The sequence below is a fragment of the Pristiophorus japonicus genome, chromosome 2 (genome assembly GCF_044704955.1).
Source record: "Pristiophorus japonicus isolate sPriJap1 chromosome 2, sPriJap1.hap1, whole genome shotgun sequence".
NCBI classification, from domain to species: Eukaryota; Metazoa; Chordata; class Chondrichthyes; family Pristiophoridae; genus Pristiophorus; species Pristiophorus japonicus.
This window is the reverse complement of record NC_091978.1, coordinates 356579469-356604847: the sequence shown is the minus strand read 5'-3', so window position 1 is coordinate 356604847 and position 25379 is coordinate 356579469. Positions and strand designations below refer to the sequence as shown.

Here is a 25379-nt window from a genome sequence, read left to right as displayed (position 1 = left end):
GAAAATTATATACACACACACACACACTCGATTCATCTAGTATTATACGGTTTGTAATTTTCTAAACATATATATTTTGTCTTGAATAGTAGATGCGCCTTTGAGTTTGAAGGTCCTACTATAGTTTACTGCCCCTCCAGGAAAGGTACAGAACTGGTGGCTGCAGAGTTGTCACGGATGAATGTTGTTTGCGACACGTACCATGCAGGCATGGGCATCAAAGCCAGGAGAGATGTGCATCACAAGTTCATGAGGGATGAAATTCAGGTCTGAAATAATTTCATCACTTTTTGTATACATTACCAAGTGCCAATGCTGCACTGCATTATACATATATTATGGGCCCGAGTTTGATCAAACCTAAGTTCCGCCCATGTACCGTCGAAAGGACTGCTAAGATCCTGACTGTACTTTGGGCGGCAATTTGGTGGAAAAATGTGGGGAAAAAAATGCCGGGTGGAAAAAAATGGGCCTCACACGCCGATTCTGGGTGGCAGCGAGCGGTAGGTCGGATTCTGGGCGGCAAGTGCGATCCTCGGCAAAGTAATGGCGAGGATAGAGTCGGGCCCAGGGAGGGGTGAACGGGGGAAAAAAAAATTTCACCAAATGGAAAAAAAGCTTTTCCAAATCCTTCAGAGGACCCTCTCCACCAAAATCGCTGCAAAAGAAATGAAGAAAACAAGTGCACTTAGCTTTTCTTGTTGGTCTTCATACTTAGCTATTTAGGTAAGACCTGCCTCCACGCGGCAGTCTCTTCTGCTGCTGGAACGGAGGGCCGCCCGGACCAAACACGGGAGGGAGCGGGCAGGAGGACTTTTGTTGGCGTTGTGCGCCGATGCTCCCTGCCGGTCTTCTCTCCCCGCCGGCATGAGGACCTGACCAAACTCGCTCGGAGGGGAGAGCGCCCAGAAACCAGGGAGACCGCCGACAGTAAGTCCACCAAATTCAGGCCCATAGTGTAGAGCTGAATATTGGTCAATATTTTCAGTTTATCATTATTGGTTATTTTATAATTTATTATGTAAATTACTGGAATTTAAAGCGCTAATGTTAAATAAATAAAAGACCTGAGTAAGATTGCTAAAAGTAATGGGTTGTTGTAGGGAATGGTGTGCTGCCGAGGATCAGGTTAAGGGACATTGTTGTCGAGTAGAGGGAGCTTTGCTCTTGGCTGAGCTGCAGAGTAGGGAGAGCTTTACTCTTGGCTGTATGTGAAGCTTACACCGAGTTCCCAAATGGAAGTATTGCCCAGCACCTTGAATGCTGAAAATATCAGCAAAAATTCCCAAATTCGGAGAAGGGAAAAAAAAACTAGTATCTATGGTGGTGGCTCTCAGCTGTTCCACCTTTGTGTAAGGCATCAAATATTCAGCAGCACTGTATCCAAATAAAATGAACTGAATGAAATCAGTTCCAGCAGAGACAAAACTTTTTTTCCACCTAATTTTCTCCATTTACTCGCCTTCTGAAGGTGGCGACGATTCGTGCTTCGTTTCTGACATCATCATCGACTACTTTGACCAAGTGGTCATCAATCTTGTATGAAAGTGGGTAGTGAATGTGGGTCGGCTGTTCAACTGTGGGGGCTATCACAGCCATGTCCAACAATGCCCCCATGCAACATTCACAGATACACTTCCAGCAGTAGCCACTGCATAGCAATTGGGAGCAAGAACTCGAGCTGATTTTTTTTCTCACTCCCCCCCCCCCCCCCCTTTAACAGCCATATCAGGGAGCAAGCAGTTGCAAAGCCTTCCCTTGCATCTTGCCAGAGCTCAGCTAACGCAACGCAGACCAGCGATTAATCCTGGGTGTCTTTCTGATTTGACTCTGGAGAGCTACTAGGCTTGGCTAATCTTTGTTCGTACAGCAGCTCCCTAATTATTCTCATTATTATTTGAAGAAGAAGCGCCATTTGCAGGGCTGCTTCATGTATTTTTGGGTGGGGGGCTATCACAGAATTGTCCCAACAGTGGACCCACAAGCAGGCATGGGCATCAAAGCCAGGAGAGATGTGCATCACAAGTTCATGGGGGCTTCTTTTCTTTGCCACTAACGGACGGTCTTTAAAGATGCTGTAAATATTGACCCCAATGCTTTGCAGCTGATGTGCTGCGAGGGACTTCCTTTGTCATTCACTGCTTAACTTTTTGTAGCAAGTTTAGTTTGCATCTACTGTGCAAATATAGCAACTTCACGTCGTTCAATGCATTTCTATGGTGAGCCAGACGGCGACACATCTCAAGACATCAACTTTTCAATTTCCGCGTTTAACCTCGCATTTGACCTCGCCTGAAGTTGCTGTCGCATTTGACCATAAATAACGGCAACGCTATTATCCTCACCGCTATTTTAACGGCAACTTATGGGCCATTATTGTTAATAGAAGTGTCTTTCTGTTCTAGTAATGCTGTACAATTATTTATATAGGTCACACTTAGTTCTAACTTAGTGGTTCACATTTTCAACTAGATATCTTTTTCTGCCAGTGTGTGGTAGCTACTGTTGCTTTTGGCATGGGGATTAACAAGCCTGATATTCGTAAAGTCATTCATTATGGAGCACCTAAAGAAATGGAATCGTACTATCAAGAAATCGGGAGGGCTGGGCGAGATGGTTTACCCAGTGCTTGTCACGTCTTGTGGTCTCCTGCTGACATGATGTTAAACAGGTACAGAAGTCTACCATCACTCTGCATTCATTCGGGTGATTAGATGGTGTTTGTTTATTGGCAGAATGGGATCTGCACTGTACATGGGGGGAGGGAATGCCTTTAGTACAGCTGCATGTTTGCTTAATGAGGCAATTAGTGTGCGCACTAGGTCCGTGCAGCAGAGCAGGTCTCCAGTCGTCCTGGTTCAACCCTTGCCACTGGATAAAGGCCGAGCTCTGTCAAGCCCATGTGGTGGCTGATGTGCAACGGGCACCACACCTTAAAAAAATCCACACACCGACATCTTCCACCCCTTCAATTGGAGTTCAGGACTGGAACATCGGGTCCTTCATTGAAACATCTGTGAACTCTTGTGGAAGCAAGTTATCCTCGTTTGAGGAACCGTCGATGATAATGAGGCAATTATTAATAACATAAAGAACTTAGTATTATTTTCACATGTCCAGTGGGACAGGCACAGTTATTGAGGACTGGCATTCCAGTGACATTAAATAGTTTCTGCTCTCAAGCACTCTGCTTTGACTTTCTTGGTCAAAATGGTAAGATTTAATGGTAGTATAGAATTCTAATCAATTCTTCCCTTCTCCACCGCCCCCCCCCATTCCCCCACCCACCTTCTCCACACATGTTGCTTTGTCAATGCATTTCTAAATCCAGCCTCCGAATGATGTCCGAGCTTATAATCTCTCTAAACTGGTTAATGTGATTTTGTTACGTGGACTTCAATTCAAGGTATAATCTCGAAATCCACAGGAGAAGATTAGTGGTGCACTTGTCTGTACAAAAGGACTAGTGAAGTAGTTCTTAAATGTATTATTTAAACCATGAACACTGTACATATTGTGATGTTTTGCTGTAGGATTTACATGATTTCTGAAGGCACTTGTTCTGTGTATGGGTCCACAGGCATCACCAGCCTTCTGGTACCACACAAACTGTGACCATTTTTCATCAGTCAACTTAGACAGGGAGTGCTGTCAGGTTACTGGAAGACATCACAGCTGAGCTCAGTCCTGCCTCATTGACAATCCACATGTACTTTCCAGTAAGGGTGATTGTGTAGAATCAGGATTAGGAACCCTGGGTGATTATTTCCCTCCCCATCCCAGGAAAGTACTAAATTGTAGTGCCCCACTGTTACACTGGCTAAGCTCAGCAAAATTAACAAGGATTAGTAAGCTTGGGACCTTGTGGTCTATATGGCTTTAGAGATTTTTAGATATTAAAGTTAATATATGTATTGGTGCAAAACTAACATGGACATATGAAACATTTCATGCATTGGAAACCTGTACAAGTGTATATTGTATGTGAAGCATAATTTACAAGAGAATAGAAATAAAAGCTGTACGTCCTACCAAAATCTTACCTGTGAGTGTGCAGCGAGGTGACCAAGCACAATAGAGCCCAGCACACTGTGCTTTGAAACAATGGGTACTTGTGACTAAGTTTCCATCCTTAACTGCACTGTTGGGGTGTATTGACCAAGCCAAGGCTTAACTATAAGGACGGAGACAAATTCAGAAAACATGTCATGCTAAGTGCACTCTTGCATCCCTTCAAACAATTAGCTCAAGAGTGACATTGCTAGCTTGCTGGCATGGCAGATTCACTCGCTTAGAAAATGATGTGCAGCCCAGGGAAGGTCAAAGTGGGTTAAAGGCAGGGCATGAAGTAATTTATAGGAATGTGAATCAAAACATGTGTGTCTGTTGAGAACGCAACAAGTGTGTATGTCGGAATTGATGCGGTCACTGTTTCTTCTTCAGGCGGCTGCTGATGGAGATTAAAAGTCCAAAGTTCCGTGACTACAAAATTAAGATGATGGAAAAAATAAAGAAATACCTCGCGTCATCCAAGTGCAGAAGAAAGTAAGCGTTATGTTACAATTACACACTGTTTTATCCATTTTCAATGCCAGTCAGTGCCAGCTTTACTCAGTTGATAGCACTGTGGTCTCTGAGTCAGAATGCCATGTGTTCAAGTTCCACGTCAAGACTTGAGTGCATAATCAAGGCTGACATTTCAGTGTAGTACTGAGGGAGGGTTGGATTGTTGGAAATGCTGGTTTTTAAACAAAACATTGAACTAAAGTCCAGCCTGCCTGCTCACATAAAAGACCCCATGGAACTATTAGAAGATGCGCAGGGAGCTCTCCCGGTGATCTGGTAAACATTTATCCTACAACCAATCCCCCCATCTAACTAGTCATTTATTTCTTTGCTGTTTGTGCCCATCTTTCCTGCAATTCCATGTTTGAACTCTCTCATCTGGTTTCCACCCCTTCCACGACACTTAAACGACCCCAATCAAAGTCCGAACTCACATCTTCTGTGACTGTGACCATGGTACACTATCCCTCCTCATCCTTCTTGACCTCTCTGCAGCCTTTGTCATGGTCGACCACACCATCCTCCTTCAATGCCTCTCTGTTGTCCAGCTCAGTGGACCCACCCCATACAATTAGCTCGAGTTCCCCAAGGATCGATCCTTGGATCCCTCCTATTTCTCATTTACATGTTGCCCCTTGCTGACATCATCCCAAAACACGATGTAAGTTTCCATATGTACGCTGACAGCACCCAGCTCTACCGCACTACCACCCCTCTCGATCACTGCTGCCTTTGTTGTCCGATTACTTGTCCAAAATCCAGTACTAGGTGAGCTGAAATTTCCTCCAATTAAACATTGGTGAGACCGAACCCATTGTCTTCAGTCCCTGCCAAACTTTCACTGTTCCTTCCCCTCCCTGGCCACTGTCTCGGGCTGAACCAGACTGTTCGCAACCTCGGCATCCCATTTGACCCTGAGCTGAGCTTCCTATCTCGTGTCCACTCCATCGCAAAGACTGCCGATTTCCACCTCCGAAACATTGCCTGTCTCCATCTGCTACTGAAACCCTCATTCCTGCTTTTGTTACCTGCTATAGACTCGACTATTCCAATGCTCTCCCATTTTTAAACCCTTCATAAATCTGAGCTAATCCAAAACCCTGCTGCATGTACCCTAACCTTCACCAAGTTCTGCTCATCCATCACCCTTGTGCTTGTTGACCTACATTGGCTCCCAGTCCACCAATGCCTCTCTTAATTTTTCATCCTTGTGTTCAGATCCCTCCATGGCTTCACCATTCCATATATCTATAACCTCCGACAGCCCTATAATCCTCCAAGAACTCTTGGCTCCTCCAACTTTGTGCATCACCACTTCCTTCACCCAGCCATTGGTGGCTGTGCCTTCAGCCAGCTAGGCCCTAAGCTCTGATTTCCCTCCCTAAACCTCTCCGCATCAACACCTCTCCCTCCTCCTTTAAGGTGCTCCTTAAAACCTACCACTTTGGCCAAGCTTTTAGTCACCCATCCTAATACCTCCTCCTTTGGCTCAGTGTTAATTGTTGTCTGATTATGCTCCTGTGAAATGTCTTGGGACGTTTTCCTATGTTAAAAGCACTATATAAATGCAAGTTGTAGTGGATTGTGGGACCTACACTTCAAAAAAGTAACTCATTGGCTGTGATGCCTTTTGGGACATGCTAAGGAATTGAAAGGTGTTATACAAACACTAGCGTTTGCTCGTTTCATTCATTCTTTCCTTTCTTATGCTACCTCACAGTAAAAATGCCAATTTCTTCCTTTAACTCATTTGCAGTCTTGAACTGAAAAATATTTGACAGCTGAACATTTAACAGGTTACAGAACTTCAAGCTAAATAAGTTCATCTGATGCTGTGGAAGTGATTACATTTTTTCCCATTCCTACAGTATTATCTTGTCCCATTTTGAAGATGAACAGCTCAGGAAGGCCACCCTTGGGATCATTGGAACCGATAGATGCTGTGACAATTGTAGATTAAGGTAAGTGATGCAGCTGGGGATCACAGACAAAGTTCGAGGTGTTGTTTTGGGAATAAAGATGATTTGTGAGCTGTGCAGGTTTCCTGGGGATCAAAAATGTATTTCTCATTGTAGTCATGCGTTAATTCATCCTGTTGAGTGCCTTGTACAGATAAATGGTTTGTGAAGTTCTATGTATACATTTAAAAGAAATGTTTGTTCTGTGTTTTATTAATAATTCCCTTATTGTAATTGTAATAAGATATTCAACAATGATATGACTGCTGGGACCATTTATTGTTTAACTGAAAATATAAGGAAAACTTACAACTTGCATAATGCTTTGTAATATTTAAACGGGAGGGGAGAGAAGAATTAAGCTGTAATATATAACAGTACAACCTTGTGCAAGTCACTACCCAAAATAAATCTATTTTATAAGTTCCTACAGCAGCTGTTACACTTTTTACATTCGAGACATTGCTGGAATCTTAAGCTATCAATGCTGTAAACACAGAAAATACAACTTTAAGGATATTTTTTTTAAAAACTCAGTGATCTAAAATTCTAACTCCATATAATTGGCTGTCTGTCTGAATTTTAATCAGCGATCCAATTCTAAAGTTCAGATGGTGACTGCTTATTCCTCCCTTATGTACCTGACAGTGGTTCAGGTGAGTGTAAAAGATTCCGTGGCACCTTTCAAAGAAGAATAAGGACATCTGGTGTCCTGGCCAATATTCATCCCCCAAGCCATACCACCAAAAACAGATTGGCCCGGATTTTCCGGGGCCTATGTGCATACGCGGTTGTAAGTGCCTCACAAGTTCCGGGTTTCCGCATGCAATGCGATGTGCATGAGTGAAAACTCGGAATATGTGATCTGTCAAATTTCAGCTTGACAGATCGTACAAATCCAAAGGGAATGGATATTCACTGGTGCAGGGTTGGGTTGCCCAAACACTGTGCAGTGAATGCCCACAAGCAGACATAAGGCCTTTTACCAGCGTAAGGGTTTAAATACAAAATCATTTTAACATTCAAAAACCTTTAAAATTAGGTTAGGTTATTTTTGGTTAATTAAAATATTTATATTTATTTTTCAAAATATTGCAATTTTGTTTTAAATGTTTAATTAAATTGTATTTTAATTAATTTTAAACACGTGATTTGTTTTTATTTAGGTTGTGAGAAAAAGTGTTTTTTTTTTTACGTGATTCCTATTATGCCTGTGGGGATTCTGTATGTAAATAGAATCCTCATAAGCATAATGGGAATCCCCCTTTTTGATTGGTTGGGCCGGCCCACGTGATCCCAGGGACACTTGCGAACCGCATGCGCTCCTGGGATACGTGGGCCGTTACACAGGCGTCCGCCGGCAGGTCCAGGACCGCGAGTCTCCGTAGATCCTGGGCCATCGGGCAACTACGGATTTTACTTGCGGTTTGGAGGCATTCGCCCGCGGGAAGCCTCGGACCGCAATTTTGGGTCCATTAACTAGTCATTCACCTTACTTGCTGCTTGTCGGATTCTGCTTACCACAGATTGGCTCTTGCATTTGCTGACATAACCCGTGACTGTACTTGAAAAGTGATTCATTACTTCAAAGCAATTTAGGATGCCTCAAGAACATGATGGGTGCTATGTACATATAAATTTGCTCTATTTTTGCAAAGGGTATTCATCAGTATAAGAGCAGTTGGGGTCAAACAACCCCTAGCCAATGCGGAGGTGCAAGGAAGTTTGCATTTGTGATTTTTTTTTCCCCATTTACTTTACCTTCTATAAGAGTTAAATAATTCATTTTTCTTTCTGTTTCCTGCTGTAGAGTTGATAGCTGCACTTCTGCAGGCGACCCAGAAAATGAGATGCAAGATTTTGGAAAAGAAGTGTATCAGCTGCTATCTGCAGTCTGTGTTTTAGGAGAAAAATTTGGTATTGGAGTCCCTGTTTTGTTCTTGCGAGGATCTGTAAGTCTATTGCTGTTTAAAAAATCAAATACGCAAAATAAATTTCGTCTCTGTCAAATTTGGGAGTGAGTTTTAGTATTTATCTCCGATTAACTAGTTTCCCAACCTATGACTAGCAACTGTTGCATCAGATCCAGAGCATCATTGTTTATTTCTACACCTTGATTTCCTGTCACGATGCACTTCGGGAGTCGAGACCAAGTCAGTTGAAGTGAGGTTAGAGGAGAGGGAATAACTGGACCAGGGCGCACATATGTAATTCAGTACCCGGTCATACCTTTTGTCCTTTTAATTTTCCATTATAAATTCCTATGTCACATTTATGATGGAAACTACATATGTGAACTTGTCATGCTGTAACTGCTCCCTCCTACTTGTGCAGTGCCTCCAGCGGCAGGAGAGTATAATTACAAGTGTGTGATGAAGACCCAGGGATCGCTGTCTTCTCTTCCATGTTAGGTGCAGCATTACATGACATGGGAGCTCAGCAATGTGGGTGAACTTGCATCTCTGCTCGCTGTGGCGCAATTTGTTGGTGTCCTAATGTTTTGTGGTACTGCACAGCCAAAACGTGAATAATTTATAATACGTATAGTTAGGTGCAGTTATTTTGACCTATTATGTTGCTACTAAGTGGAGGTATATTTTTGGACTGACCCTCAACAATTGAAAATAACCTTAACTTCAGCAAAGCAAGCCGAAGTTATCAGAGCATAAGTGGAAAATCTGTACTTGGGAAGTGAGTTGTGGGGGGGGCTGTGGTGATGGGGGTTAGATTTCATGTTGTCTATAGGAATACTTTGTGTGAATGTATCTATTTCTTCAAGTTGAATTGAAGTAAAACATCTCTCAAAATGTCTTTTTCTCTAATAATGTTGTATATGCTTTTAACTGTTTTGTGACAGGATCTAGAATCGTACAGCACAGGAGGACGACAATAAACCCATTGTGCTTGGGCTTGCTCTTTGAAAGAGCTTTCCAATTAGTCCCACTCCTTTGCTCTTTCCCTAGAGCTCTGCAAATATTTCCTTTTCAAGTATAGATCAAATTCCATTTTGAAAGTTGCTCTTGAATATGCTTCCACCACTTTTTCTGGCAGTGCATTCCAGATCATGACAATTCATTGTGTAGGAAAAAGGTCTCCTTATATTCCCCCTGGTTCTTTTTGCCAGTTATCTTAAATCTCTGTCCTGTGGTTACTGACCATCCTGCCAGTGGAAACACTTTCTCTTTATTTAATCTATCAAACCCCTTCATCATTTTAAACACCTCTATTAAATCTCCCCTTAACCTTCTCTACATTCAGGAGAACAATCCCCATTTCTCCACATAACTGAAGTCCCTCATCCTTGGTGCCATTCTACCAAGTCTCCTCTGCACCCTCTCCAAGGCCTTGACATCCTTCCTAAAGTGTGATGCCCAGAATTGAACACAATACTCCAGCTCAGGCCCAACCAAGGATTTGTAAAGGTTTAGCATAACGTCCTTGCTTTTGTTCTCTATGTCTCTATTTAGCAAGCCAAGGATCCTGACAATGAGGTAACTAATATGCCATGCATGCAGGAGTAATTGGGATACTGAGTGCTTGGCTTCTTTGAACGGTGAACATATTTTCCTTATGTTCACAGTACGCTCAGCGTTTGCCAGGAAGGCATCGTAATCACCATCTGTTTGGCAGTGGAAAGAACCATCCTGAAAACTGGTGGAAGATCTTGGGTCGACAGCTCATCACTGAGGGCTTCCTGCAGGAACGTTCCAACTTCAACAGATTTGCCGTCACAACAGATTTGACTATGAAGGTCAGCGTGGTTTATTTTGTGTTTGTACTGAGGCACTGCAAAGGAAACGGGGTGGTTAGAAATTAGTCAAATACATTCAGTGTGCAAGCGCTAGAGATTCTGTGTTCAATCTGGTGGTGAAATAGAGAAATGCAATAATTTAGAATGGGGTTACATAAAATTCACAAAGCTAGTGTTAGTGGAAGAAATGGATTTGACAGCACATGCTGAAGCCAAATTGATTAACTATGCCCATTCTTCAGAGATAAACCAATGTCTGTATTTGTAAGTATTTTGTATTTAGTTTCCTGGCAACTAGGATTTGTACTTCAGTTCTCAATCCCTATCGAAAAGATTATTTATTTTTTTCCAAAAAGAGTTTAGATTCCTTTTACATTTTTTTAAACCAGCTCCCCCTTTGCTGCACTACAAGTATATGATGTAAAGAGACTATCTATTTTTCCAAAGAGAACTGTCCCTTATCTCTTCAAATGGAAACATTTAAATTGAAATATCAGTAACATTTTTGTTTGTTACTCCAATCAGCTTTTTGCTATTCTTTATTGTTACTGAACTATTACTGTTCTTCCCTTCTGCACTCAGTAGCTTCTGGTTTATACCAAAAGTATAGTCCTAAAAGAATAATTTCATTAAAGCTTTAGCAGATTTCACTGAGCGAAGTACAAAAAGAAAGAAAGACCTGCATTTCTATTGCGCCTTGCACGACCTTGGGACATCCCTCAGCCCTTTACAACCAATGAAGTACTTTTGAAGTGTAGTCACTGTTGTAATGTATAAACACAAAATGATAAAGACCAGATAATCTGTTTGTGATTTTGATTGAGAGATAAATTTTGGCTAGGGCACCGAGGATAACTCCCCTGCACCACTTCAGAATAGTGCCTTGGGATCTTTTACGTTCACCTGAGAGGGCAGACGGGGCCTCGGGTTTTAACGTGTCATCCGAAGGGCGACACCTCCGATAGTACAGCACTGCACTGGCGTGTCGGCCTATATTTTGTGCTCAAGTCTCTGGAGTGGGACTTGAATCCACAACTTTCTGATTTGGGTGAGAGTGCCACTAATGAGCCATGGCTGGCACTTAGCATACTCAATCAAAAACTTCCTCAACAGGCAAAGATTACCAACACTCTAAGGGTTAAATTATGAGGAGAGATTACATAAAGTAGGCTTGTATTGTCTGGAATATAGATGGTTAAGGGGTGTTTGATTGAGCTTTTTAGGATTTTGAAAGGAATTGATAGGGTCGATAGAAACTTTTTCCGCTGGTGCGGGAGCCTAGGACAAGGGGGCATAGCCTTAAAATCGGAGGCAGGCCTTTCAGAAGAGAAATTATAATACGGTTCTTCACACAAAGGTAGAAGTGAGGAACACACTGTCACAGACAGCAGTAGATGCTAGATTAATTAATGATTTTAAACCTGAGATGGATAGATTTTTGCTAGCCAGGGGTATTGAGGGATCTGGAGCCGAGGTGGGTGGATGGAGCTAGGATACAGATCAGCCATGATCTCAAAACCGCTGTAACAGGCTGAATGTGCTGAATGGCCTACTACTGTTCCTATGTTCAAAATAGTGTCCCGTTTCCCCCCCCCCCCCCCACTGCGCCTATAAAACATGACCTACTCTAATAGTGAAAAGAAAGTATGATATTGAACGAATTAACCCTCATTCACAATTGGTGATAGTAAGTGTTGTGCGGTTTTATAGTTATGACACTGGGGTTAATGCTGTTGATACAAAGTAGAGGGAAGTGTATTCTGCACCTGGCCCCTGCTGCCTTACATTGGAGTGCTTGATGCTGACACTGGGTGACAACTTGGAAAAATGACGGGTTCCCAGGAAAGGAAACGGCCGATTTGATCAATACGTGCTCCCAGTGGGGAGCCTCCCCTGCTGCCTGTACATACCATCTATTAATTGCAGACAGTGCTCGTGATTTCCCAACATGCAGGATTGATGCCAATAAATCTCGCAGGTAAAATTCGCCATTAAAACTTGGCGTTTGCAGTGTATTTTTTAATATCACAAATTTCTTGAGCACAGTTCTGTTTATCTTTTTTTAAAAATGTATTTCAAATATAAGTTAAATTGAAATGAATGATAACCTATATGCCTAAGGGATATTGATGCCAAGTCTGTAAAATAATTGTTTGGTATGAAATATACAAAGTTTCTGGCCCCAAGTTTCCACACGATAAAAAACGGGTGCCCCTCCGAGCTGGGCGCCCGTTTTTCGCGCCGAAAACGGCGCCGGAAAAAAAACGCGTGATTCTGGAGCGCCCTGCAGCTCCATGTCTGCCTGGCACGGCGCCCAGGGGGGGCGGAGCCTACACTCGCGCCGATTTTGTAAGTGGGAGGGGGCGGGTACCATTTAAATTATTTTTATTCCTGCCGGCAACCCTACGCGTGAGCGTTCGCGCACGCGCAGTGTGAAGGGAACATTGGCACTCGGCCATTTTTGTAGTTCTTTGTAGCTGTTTAATTTTTGAACATTTTTTAATAAAAGCACATTGCCATCAGCACTGAGGCTTCTTGCAGCAGTGAGAAGGCTGCAGGAAGCCTCAAAGTTGAGGCAGCCGTTTCCCGACGGCCTCCACCCCTACCGTCGGGAAATGGCTGCTGAACTTGTGAGGCTTCCTGCAGCCTTCTCACTGTCTCCTTCCCCCCCCCCCCCCCCACCCACAGTGGGGAACGGCTTCCTCCCCCCCGGCTGCGGCGTGCGTGTGTTCGGTCGGTCGGTCGGGCTCGCACTCCCTCTCTCTTTTCCCCCCCCCCCCCCACCGTGGGAACGAACGGCTGCCTCCCCCCCCCCCCCGCCCGCGGGAACGAATGGCTGCCTCCTCTCTCTCTCTTCCCCCCCCCCCCCCGCGGGAAGGAACGGCTGCCTCAACTTGTGAGGCTTCCTGCAGCATTCTCCCTGCCACTTTCACACAGGTAGGAAGATGGTTTATTTAATCTTTTCTTTGCTTATAAATTTTTATTCAGGTTGGATTTATTTGTATAAGTATAAATAAGGATTTATTATAGAATTTAATGACTTTCCTTCTCCACCCCCTTCCCCCCCCACCCCACCTCGTTCTGGACGTCTAATTTGTAACCTGCGCCTGATTTTTTAATGTGTAGACAAGGATTTTTCAGTTCTACAAAAATCTTCACTTGCTCCATTCTAAGTTAGTTTGGAGTACGTTTTCACTGTGGAAACTTTCAAATCAGGCGTCAGTGGCCGGACACGCCCCTTTTGAAGAAAAAATTCTGTTCCAAAGTGAAACTGTTCTACCTGACTAGAACTGCAGGAAAAAAAATGTGGAGAATTGCGATTTCTAAGATAGTCCGTTCTCCACCAGTTGCTCCTAAAAATCAGGCGCAAATCATGTGGAAACTTGGGCCCATTGTGTACAAAGTTGCTGGAAAGTTTTTGCACAATGTATTAAACAATATGTATGCAAATGTGTGGGTACCAATTAAAACAGTAGCAGAAATCTGCAGACCATATTAAATTATACCATGAAAATTTAAAGCATGAAATGTTTCATTTTCACAGGGAAGAGCTTGGTTGAATAAGGCTGCTAATGAGTCCTGCCGCACTCTTTCACTTCAGGCCACTGAAGAGCTGTGTCCACCTGTTCCACCGAAAGCGTATGTATTGTGTACCTGTTCCATTGCGTTTAATGGTACCTTGCGGAATATTTACTTCATTTAAAAACTGCACCAACATTCTTGATGATTTCACCTGTACTTTATTTCTTTGCAGTCAGGTTCAGTCTCCAAGCTCATCTTCAATATCCTCGCAACAATCTTCTACATTGGCCAGCCAATTGGAACTTCAGGTCCTTATTATTCTCATTTTATTTAAATAGTTTCTTGGAAAATAATCAACATAAATTAACTCTGTCTGATCTCCTGTTGTAGAATTAACATACATGAGAAGTACTTAATGGCCCGAAAATTGTGGTCGGAGGCTTCCCGCGGGCGGATGCCTGTGTCCAAAATTTTATTAACGAAAAACCTGGTGGCCCTGGAGGAATGTAGACTTGTGCTGCGCAGTCCAGCATACGAACCCATGTTTTCCAGGAGCGTATGTTCAGCCTGGGATCACAGTGTGGTATTCTCATCAGAGTGAACGATGTCCGTACTGAGGATTGAAACATTTATACTTGGGCACCAAGTGTCAGCATCGAGCACTCCTAAATTAGATGTAGGATGAACCAGATGCAGCATGAAAACTTCTTTTACAGTTCTCTCCTACTTTTTTGCACTATTTAAAAAAAAAAAAAATTAGATCTTTCCTATAATTTGAACTAGGCAGCATAAGCAACACTGCACAGTAGGAATTTGATTGAATCATCAGATAATTTGAATTAAGTGACTTGAGATAAGAGGCCTAGACTGTATTCCGCTCAGCAACATACTTTAATCTCAGATGAGCACCACCCACTGCATCAATGTATTATTCTAATTGTTCACACGATCCACTCTAATTGCTCTAAAGTGAGAATAAAAGTTCACTCTGATGAGCACAAGTGTAGCAAAGTTTGAATTACTGGTTTAATTTACTTAAAGATCAAAATGGTTTGTTTCCTTGATGTAAGTAAAAACCGTGTTCCTTTCACTCAAATTAACTAGGCTTGTTCTATTTTACAATTTTGTATGATCAATACAGCCATTCAAAGTGATCACATCTCCCAGGAATGCACCACTATCTTCGTTACCGATATGTGCTACTTTCAGTGTTGTGCTGTGTCCTCCAGACTCACTAGTAACGATGTTGACTGTCCAAACACATTTAATTTGGGACCTTTACAGATGTAAGCGACAGATTTTCATCCCATTGGTTTGGGTTGAATGTGCATCCGGATGGTGATTTGATCTGTTGTGCTATTTAGTTACTTATCCTTTTAATAATATTTGGTAAGACAGTAAAGCTTATAGCATAAATAGAAAAAGCTTTCCACCATCTGCAAGACACAAGTCAAGAATATTCTCCACTTGCCTGGATGAGTGCAGCTCCAACAACACTCAAGAAGCTCGACACCATTCAGGACAAAGCAGCCCACTTGATTGGCACCTTAAACATTCACTCCCTCCATCACCAGTGCACCATGGCTGCAGTGCACTGCAGCAACTCGCCATGGCTTCTTCGGCAGCACCTCCCAAACCCGCGGCCTCTACCACCTAGATGGACGAGGGCAGCAGGCGCATGAGAACACCACCAAGTTCCCCTACAAGTCACACACCATCCTGACTTGGAAATATTTCACCATTCTTTCATTGTCACTGGGTCAAAATTCTGGAACTCCCTACCTAATAGCACTGTTGGGAACACCTTCACCACACGATCTGCTGAGGTTTAAGACGGCGGCTCACCATTACCATCTCGAGGGCAATTAGGGATGGGCAATAAATGCCGGCTTTGCCAGCGACGCCCACATCCCGTGAATGAATAAAAGAAAAGTTGCGTCAGCAGGTTTGCATTGTGATTCACTAATATTTATGGTACAATAATCATGGGCTAATCCATTTGTGTTTTGTGCAAGGAAAATCTGGGCAAGAAATGTTACTCAGATTTTTAAAAATCCAAATAGCAAATGAGACAAATGCAAACGAAAAACCTTTAAAGATGATCTTTATAACTACTGATTTTAACAGAGGCTCTCACAGCAAAAAAATCCTCTAATTTTTAGAAATAAAAGCCTTTTTTAACAATATGAAAATGGTGACTTTCAGCACATAGTATCAATCGGGGTACTCTAAGTTTTACAGGAAATTCACTTTCCAAGTCCAGAGTTCTTAAATAAATATAAGTGGGTTAAAATGGCACAGTCCAGTATTAGCAATAATGCGCTAAATAGTTTGTTATTAGATTGAATAACACAATTTCAAGTGTCAAAGCCAAGCAACGCTGAAGTTTTACAAGGCCCAGGAGATTGAAAGCAATAAATAATGTTGTTTTGTTATTCTTACTTACTAATTTACTTTGAACTACAACTTGCTTGAAGGGCAAACGCGCTCTGCATAATGGAAAGAATGTTCTTTCCCAGCCGTTCCTGGGCGCCTCCTGACTCTTTGTGCGTATTTTCTCCCTCCTGCCAATTCATGGAGACTTGTTCTTCTCCCTGCTAACTTACCACCCACCCAGTTAACAGAATCACTCTTCCTTCACCTTTGCCATCGCTGATGGAGGCATTTCTTTTCCCCTAGTTCACCACTCCGCGACTCTACCAACTCCTTCCTGCCACTTCTGCTTTACTTGGAGTTTCACTTCGGCTTCACCCTGTCTGCATGAATTACTCATTCCATAAAAACAGAATGGGATTAGAAATTTGCCCCTGGACCGCGCAGCAGAGTTGGATAGCTGAACACAGGATTGGTGGCAGGAAGGAGTCAAGAAGTCACCCAACGTTGAATCGGAAGGGGGAATGATGATTTTTGTGATGGGGACTAGCAGACGCGTGGTCGCTTTTTGCCGGATTCACACCTCAGTCAGCCCGGTTTAGACGATGAAATTCATTTAATTGTTCAACTTGGTTCTCCCCATCCCATTCCTCTTTACCCCTTTGTGTTTTGGATAACTACACTGGCGGTCGATTTGAAAAATGTTCACTATTGTTGACTTCCTTAATTCCTAACTTTTTTGTTCACTAAACCAATTGTACTATTTTTCCATTTTTTTTTAGAAAAAGTCATTGCATGACCGGTTTGGACGAGAGAAGGGAAAAGAGAATGAAAAGCTGTTTTCCACCTCCGCAGTTAAACGGTATAAATGCTTGTGGTGTGTGATGTTGGGATGTGAGGCTCGATATTCTGCCCAACTATAGTTGATGGAGGGGCTAGCTCCTGGTGTTTTAGCTAGCAGGCTAAGATGAGCAGCTGATATTGCTGGTGGGAAGATTGAATCAGTGTAACCTGGAAGCTATGATGAGACTCCCTTTTGCCATCATAATTCATAGACTGACAAATTACAGAATTAGTAGCTTCTGAAAAATTCAGGCATTACTCAACAAGACTTGAACTCATAACTTAAAGCTAGAGAAACAGCAACTGTCTCCTTTGGGGAAGTGGAATCCATAGCGAGAAATTTTAATTTCATGTTTAATAAACTGACAGTTGAGTGAATCATGTCTGGGAAAAAAGGGCCTCTTTCACAACTCCATTAATTCATTAACATATCATAACAGAAGTACCCCGTAACTTTGCATGTATATCTTTTCAAACTTTATACATGCCAGAAGATGCTAATGTGCCCCTTTATGCTTTATGCATTTTTGTTTGTCGATTATTAAGAGAGACATCTGTTCCAGTTGGATGAGGGATATTGATGAATCATAAAAATGATGGCAAGATGTTAAAGGCGGTGAATGGTAACATCTCTGAGTACACAATAGAGAGGTTTAAGAACACACCACAGTGTGATGAGTCGGGTCCATGAGGACTGATCTTCCGCATGCTTAAAACCATAAAAGGAATCCTCAGCTAACTAAACAGATCAGCAGTGACTGTGTTATTTATGTTTCTTTAAATCATGGCACATGCATGGGCAAACATAAACTTACAGCGTGGTGATTTAATGATGAATCATTATTTAACCTTTATCCGAGAGCTACAGGATAATTTCTGCACCAGTGTGAAAACCAAGAATACTATTTTCTTTTAATGTTTGTGGTTTTGCTCTTGGTTTTGTCTGAGAATGCAAAGTCTTCTTGCCAATAACCTGCACCAATACGACAATACAGCGACGGATCATGGGTTTAAACCCACACGTTCTTGACTGTACCGTTGGAGAGCATTGCAGAACGTGTGCTTGTCCACGGGTCGGGGCGAGGGATTTGGGAGAGTCCCTCCCAAACAGTGCACTTCCCACAGGCCAGCTTCAGGACTGTACTGACGGAGCTGGCATCTTGTTGGCTCCCAGCTCTTTGAAACACAGATGGAGGTCTCCAGGATACAGAGCACAAAGTGAAAACGCCTTTTTCTAACTATGTATACCACAAACATGTTTAATGTATATGACCATGTTCGATCAACTTCGATGGGCGGGCCACATTGTCCACATGCCCAATACTAGACTCCCGAAACAAGCACTCTACTCTGAGCTACATCACGGCAACCAAGCCCCGGGAGGACAGAGAAAAGGCTTCAAAGACATCCTCAAAACCTCCTTGAAAAAATGTAACATCCCCACCGACACTCAAATTCACTTGTGTGTTCTTCCTCTCATATATTCCACCAAATCCATTCTGTTTCTCAACCATTCAACTCCATGATGTTCCATTTTGGCAGTGTGCTGCATTGCCCTGCTATCTATTTAATGATATTGAACAGTTCTACTGGCCACCAAATCAAGTTTCAGACGAGCTGTGATTATCTTAGATTTATTTTAAAAAGCGCAGTATTTTTATCCATGTGAAATAAATATTCTGAATGGGATATTGTGCATCTTACTGAATGCGAAATATTAACATCTTTGTTCTTCTCCTCAGTCGTTTCTTTGTTCCACCTTCATCTGGCTCTCCGGTAAAACCCATTCCCTCCGAACCAGTCATATCACCCAGGCTACTGGAATTGCAGGTAGGCATTTCAGCTTAGCAGAATGTTGGTTTTGTTTGTTCATTGTCTCAAAGTACTGTGTGCTTTTTAGTAATTACATTTCTGTAGGGATGCAGGGAAAAGCCCAAGACGTTTATTTATTTATTTATTTATTCTCTCACTATCAATAGAGTAACCGCAGGGTACACCAAATAATACACTCTTTCACAATCCTCACGCACACTCTAGGGATAATTTGTCATATCCTTGACAATAGGACTGGCATACTACCCATTCCAAGGTTTCTCCCAGTGCCGCTTTAACGGATGTTCGGAGTACCAAATAACTGAATAACTTGCTTTCCGATTTACTTGCCTTTTTTTGTGGTGTGGGATACTTCCCTTGTCAGCTCAGTGAAGAGCTTTAATGCACCTTTTGGAGAATCTAAGGTAACTCAACTACTTGTGGCAGAGCATATTGGTGTTACATGCTCAGTGCCAACAGTGTTTTAACACCTTTATTTCATTTGTATAGAACACACATCACAGGTAGGCCTCTTGAGTCTACCGAATAATTCTGTTGATTGCCCGATTCTTTGTGAATTTAATCCTGTCCCAAGGTTCCCATATGGACTTGTCCAGTTCTTTCTGTGCTGCTGATAGTAATTGCTAGACTACCCCTGCCTGAACGCTCAGTTGTTCAATCTAGATACTCTTTGAAATTGTTGGCTTGCTATAGTTGATCCCCTGGTGAAACTCTCGACCCTCCCTGCCCTTCCCCTTTTGCAACAACCAACCATTTTACATCTTGAACAGAATCCCACGAAGTGCAAACTTTCTGCTGGTTTTCAGGTTGAAGGGGAAAAAGGTAGAGATAAAGTAATTGAAAGGGTCAGGGTATTTCCTCTTTAAATGGCTCATTGGCTCCACCAGCAGAGCAGCCCTGTTAGCCAAACTATTTCCTTTTCCTGCATTATAAAAGTGCTCCCCTCGGTGGATCTGCGAAGTTCTTTATCTTCAACTACAGTGGTTAATAATACTGCATCTTGGTCAAACTTAAATTGCACCTGTTTTGGCAAAAGTATTCAAATTACTCATTTTGAATAGTATTTAAAATGGTTTAACGGGCAGCTCCTTCATGGATCAGTGAGTAGCTAAACTATATAGACAAGAAGGCCCAATGTTTGATTCCTGTTTGTGCAGAATTGGATCATCCTAGCCTGGAGTCAGTGACTTTAGGAGGCAAAAGAAGGATAGAACAGAAAATTCAGCAAGACTAAGATATGTGATCAATGTGCGAAGCCAGTCCCAACAGGTACAGCAAGTAATCAGGAAGGCAAATGGAATGTTGCCATTTATTGCAAGGGGGATAGAGTATAAAAGCAGAGAAGTCCTGCTACAACTGTACAGGGTATTGGTGAGGCCACACCTGGAGTACTGCGTACGGTTTTGGTCTCTGTATTTAAGGAAGGATGTACATGCATTGGAGGCTGTTCAGAGAAGGTTCACTAGGTTGATTCCGGAGATGATGTATGAAGATAGTTTGAGTAGGTTGGGCCTATATACATTGGAGTTCGGAAGAATGAGAGGTGATCTTATTGAAACTTATAAGGTAATGAGGGGGCTCGACAAGGTGGATGCAGAGAGGATATTTCCACTCCTAGGGTAAACTAAAATTAGGGGACATAGTCTTAGAATAAGGGGCCGCCCATTTAAAACCGAGATGAGGAGAAATTTCTTCTCTGAGGATTGTAAATCTATGGAATTCTCTGCCTCAGAGAGCTGTGGAGGCTGGGTCATTGAATATATTTAAGGCGGAGAAAGATTTTTGATCGATAAGGGAGTAAAGGGTTATGGGAAGCAGGCAGGGAAATGGAGCTGAGTCCATGATCAGATTAGCCATAGCTTTATTGAATGGTGGAGCAGGCTCGAGGGCCCAAATGGCCTACTCCTGCTCCTATTTCTTATGTTCTTATGTAATCTCCGCTTCCTTAACATGATGGTTGACCAGCAGCACAATCTGACGTATCATCAGATTGATGTTGAGGTTCCATGGATAATAACAAGTGGGCTCAGCCATTCTCGTCCATTTTTGAAAATGTAACACAAGTGCCTGAGTCAGCGAGGCTGGCTTTATTTTGAAGAGGCATATATGAAATTCAACGCATAGACCACAAGTAACATTTTACTGGTTGTTTCTGTTCTCCTGATGTACTTTTGGACTTGAGATACCTCTTTCAGACTTGTCATTAAGAATCTGTCTTGAGGTCACAAGAAGTGCACATTTATCTCTTGTTGCTTTCTACATAGAATGACATAGAAATTACAACCAATCCGTGTAGCTATTTATCCTCCACACAAGCGGTAACCCTAATTCTATTCGACTGCCCTGTTTCCATATCTCTTCATGCCCCCTTCCATTAACCAGATTATTCTTAAATGTTGACGTGATCTCTGGTTCAGTCGCCAACTTTGGATCAACAGGGACTTTGAACACTATCCTGTAATAGGTAACTGGTCTATTTCCAGGAATCCCCTTCTGTGGGGTCAAATTTCGGCCTGAGTTGCTTTTTTTTTGGAGCAACTGGTTTAGAATGGAGTATCTTAGAAATTGCAATTCTCGGCATTTAGTTTGCCCCGGATCTCGTCAGTTAGAACAGTTTCAGTTTGGAACAGATTTTTTTTTCAGAAGGGAGAGTGTCCGGCCACTTACGCCTGTTTTGAAAGTTTAGACAGTGAAAACTTACTCCAAACTAACTTAGAATAGAGTAAGTGTAGATTTTTGTACGCTCAGAAAAACCTTGCCTACACTTAGAAAATCAGGCGTAGGTTACAAATCAGGCGTAGGTAATGGGGGAGGGGGTGGGGGGTGTTAACAAACACTTCACTTTTTACAAATAAAGAGCCATCATCAATAATAAATGATAAATAAACCAATAAATCAATCCAAATAAATTAAAAAAATTAAAATTAAAAAAAAATTAAAAATCACTCAATAAATAAAAAATTATTTTTACTCACCTGCAGCACCAGGGAGAAGAGCGGAAGAGAAGATGATGGGGAGGGTGGGAAGAGAGAAGAAGATGGGGGGGGTAGGGAAGAGAGAGAAGAAGATGGGGGGGGGGGGGTGGAGAGAAGATGATGATGCCAGGCTGCTGCCGCCGCTGCCGACTCTTCGGGCGGGGCCTGCCCCAGCAAGATGCAGGGCGGGCAGGCCCCGCCGACGGTGAAGAAGCCGGGCGCCGCCGAGGACTTCGGGCAGGGCTCGCACGCAGCCGATGCCAGGCTGCCGCTGCTGACTCTTTGGGCATGGCCCGCCCCAGCGAGAGGCCGGGCGGGCAGGCCCCGTCGCCGAGGTAAGATGCGCAGGCCACTCAGCCGGGGATAGGGGCGACGTCCCTTTGGCCTGGGATAGGGTCATCGCCCCGGAGACAGGACGCCGGCAGCTACTGCGCATGCGCGCAGTCTCCACTGCGCACGCGCGCAGCTGCTGGCACTGTTTTCGGCGCAGGGCTGTAGCTCCGCCCCCAGCAGCTCCTGCTGCGCCGCGCCGACAGCTATTGGAGAATCGCGAGGTAAGTATTCGGCGCAATTTTTGTTCTATAAATTAGGTGGGCCTCTCCGATGTGCGCTGTTCTAGCGGCAGGCCGAAATTTGACCCCTGTGTCTCAGTAGGGAAAGGTGTGGCCAGGTGTACTATTCAGCCAATTCTGTAGGAGGTTAGATTCTCCGTTTCTGCTGAATTAGCTGATATCGTGCATCAGCTTGGCTCAGTTGCCCGCTCCCATCGATGTCAGAAGACGAGTTAATTCCAACTCCAGAATTAAGCACATATTCTAGGCTGATACTTTGGAGCGTTCCTGAGGAGTGCTGTATTGTTGGACGTGCCGTCTTCGAGTGAGACATTAATCCATCGGCCTGCTCAGGAGGAGGTTGATGTAGAAGATCTGATGGAGCATGTCAAAGTAGAGCGTGGAACTCTCCCAGTGTCCTTGCCAATAATTATTGCTGAGCCAATACAGAGGAAAACTGTTAAATGAATAATGACTTTTGCCAAATAATTTTATTCACTTAACTGTTTTTTTTCCTTTTAGCTATTGTCTCAAGTTCGGCAAGCAGATCTTGCACTGATTTTCATTCACGTCCATGCAACAAATATTTTCACTCTAACTTAGGAATATATTCGTGAATTTCAAGATTCATGAAATGGGCAAAAAAAACTCACTACAAAAAGAAACATGATTCCTACTTGGGATCTTAACATTGTGATGCTCCAAGCATCATCAAAGAGCATTCCTGGGTGAGGTTGTAATGACAGAGGTTACTGAACATCTGCAGAGCACCTACAGACAGTAACTTGCACACCATCAATATGTGTTTTATAAGTTTCCAGCCATCATATGATTTTGAATATAAGGTAAATCTCAAGGAATACCAATAGTACACTGGCAATGATTTTTCACATATGAGTACAAATTAATTCCAAGATCTTGGAAATACAGTATTTCTGTATTTCTCTGAACCTATGTAATGCATCACTTCTATATAATAATCTACATTATGAATGTTCATAAATAAGTTAATATTTTCAAAACACGACATTTTTAATAAAGGAGATGGTCAGTCTCTTATGTTTTTGTGGACAATATGGTGTGAAGCTGCACTGATCCATTGTCTCTGGAGCATTTTGTCTGGTAGCTTATATTTTCACGTGTGTAGTGTGTATCATTTTAGCTTGTGAAAAGTTAACATGCTGGGACTATGAAAGTAACATTTTATGACCACAACATCTGTTTAGTAATTGAAGTGTCAAATAAGTTTTTGGACAAGCAACAAGACTTTATGCAAATAAGTTAGTAGTTTATTCTAAGTCAGTTTGTTGGGGAAAGGGGGGAGTCCCGACAATGTCATGAACTCGTATTACAAACATATGTGTTTTTTAAAAAGTTTAAAACACTTAATGCATTATGTTTAACATGACAGCTGTTGTGGGAAAAAACGATTGTGGCCGAAATGCATTTTCATGCTCGCAGTGTAGCTTACTTGAGCTTATACGAATATCTGTTATATGTTTCATTCTCAATTCCTCCAAAGCTCTGCTAGCTGACCTCGTGTCCTTCACCCTAAACTTCAGCTCATCCAAAAGACAGCTCCCTATATCCTTTCCTGCATCAAGTCCCATTTGCCTATCATTCCGTCCTCACTGGCTGACGTTGGCTCCCGGTCTGCCACTGCCTCAGATTCAAAATTTCCATCCTTGTGTTTATTCCCTCTGCTGCCTCACTTCTCCTTTTCTCTGTAACCTTCCTCCTCTCCGAACGCTACATTCCTCTGTCTCTGGCCTCGACTCCTCCCCTCTATGTTGTTATTGGTGGCTGTGCCTTCAGCCACCTAGGCCCTACTTCAACCCTCTGTGTCGCCACCTCCCTCTCTTCCTTTGACACCCTCTTTACAACCTAATCACTTTGATCAAGCTTATGGTCACCCCTCCAGATAGCTATTTTGCCTCAGCGTCTGATTTTTTAAAAAAAATTCTTGCGATCCTTGCGAAGAGCCTTGGGATGTTTTGAATGCACGATATAAATGCTAGATGCATCAGTATTGTTTACCTCAAGATTGAGCTATTAATCCCCGTTCCCCCCTTTACTCTGGATTTGCATCTTGATTGATCATTGTACTTTTCTTAATCCTTTTGTGAATGAAAGACTCTTTGTTTTATGCAGAGTTTAACAAAAATATTAAGAACTCCAGATTATAGTTTGCTTTCTTTATACGTTACATTCTTACATTGTCTAGTTTTATCAACAGGGGAAATTATATGGCAAATTGTTGGCAGCAAGGCAACAAATGGCCAGTGAGAAGGATGTTCCTCCAGCTATTTTAGCTACGAACAAGATACTACTAGAGCTTGCCAAAATAAGGTATATAAAATGTACATTTGAATCTAGACTGGAGAACTGAGTATAACTCACCGAATACAACTGATCAATCAGCTAATATTTTTTCTCAGTTTATTGACTTTATAAAAAAAAATTTGATATATATTTGAAATTTTCTCTGTCTAAATTAGTCAATTTTATAGATGTTTTTTTAGTTGATATTTTATAATCGAAGTCCCATTTGAAATCACTTATTAAGGTGTCTTGGAATCTGTAGGATTCAAGAGCTTACTAACAGCATTATGGGTTTGCCAAGTGGAAAGCAAGAAAAACAGCACATTAAAAATTCTGACGCAAGGCAAAAACATGGAGTGTCATGGGAGTAGAACTGCTCCGTCGACTGTATATAATGTGTTGCATGTGGGTAGTCAAATCCAGTTTGGATCTTTCAGGTCAAACAGTTGCAGCGTGTGTGGAAAAACGGGGAGGGGAAACAGAGTGCAGGGGACGAGAGGAAGTGGAGACGGTGGGAGAGAAGGAGACATGGAGAGGAGATGGGTGAGGGGAGCTGGAGAAGAAGGGAGCGCGGAGGAAAGGAAATCCCCACGGGTGGGGGGGGGGGGGGGGGAGGGGGGCGTGGCGATTGGGGTATGAAACAGCCTGCTGTTGAGGGAGGAGAACCAGCCTGTTGGAACGGTGT

General features: G+C 42.7%; 1 protein-coding gene across 5 annotated transcripts in view; it reads left to right on the top strand.

Moving 5' to 3' along the window:
- Positions 1–25379, top strand: part of wrn (WRN RecQ like helicase) — a 139334-nt gene that overhangs the window by 72068 nt on the left and 41887 nt on the right. For 4 of the 5 annotated variants that reach the window (XM_070872508.1, XM_070872503.1, XM_070872517.1 and 1 more), the window contains 11 exons: positions 90–267; positions 2490–2671; positions 4444–4545; positions 6435–6527; positions 8335–8476; positions 10105–10275; positions 13820–13914; positions 14030–14105; positions 16953–17032; positions 18756–18843; positions 24609–24721. In XM_070872508.1, the coding sequence (XP_070728609.1) occupies positions 90–267; positions 2490–2671; positions 4444–4545; positions 6435–6527; positions 8335–8476; positions 10105–10275; positions 13820–13914; positions 14030–14105; positions 16953–17032; positions 18756–18843; positions 24609–24721 (1320 nt within the window). The remainder of the gene's footprint in view (positions 1–89; positions 268–2489; positions 2672–4443; positions 4546–6434; positions 6528–8334; positions 8477–10104; positions 10276–13819; positions 13915–14029; positions 14106–16952; positions 17033–18755; positions 18844–24608; positions 24722–25379) is intronic. The other variant, XM_070872521.1, reaches the window with a different exon arrangement.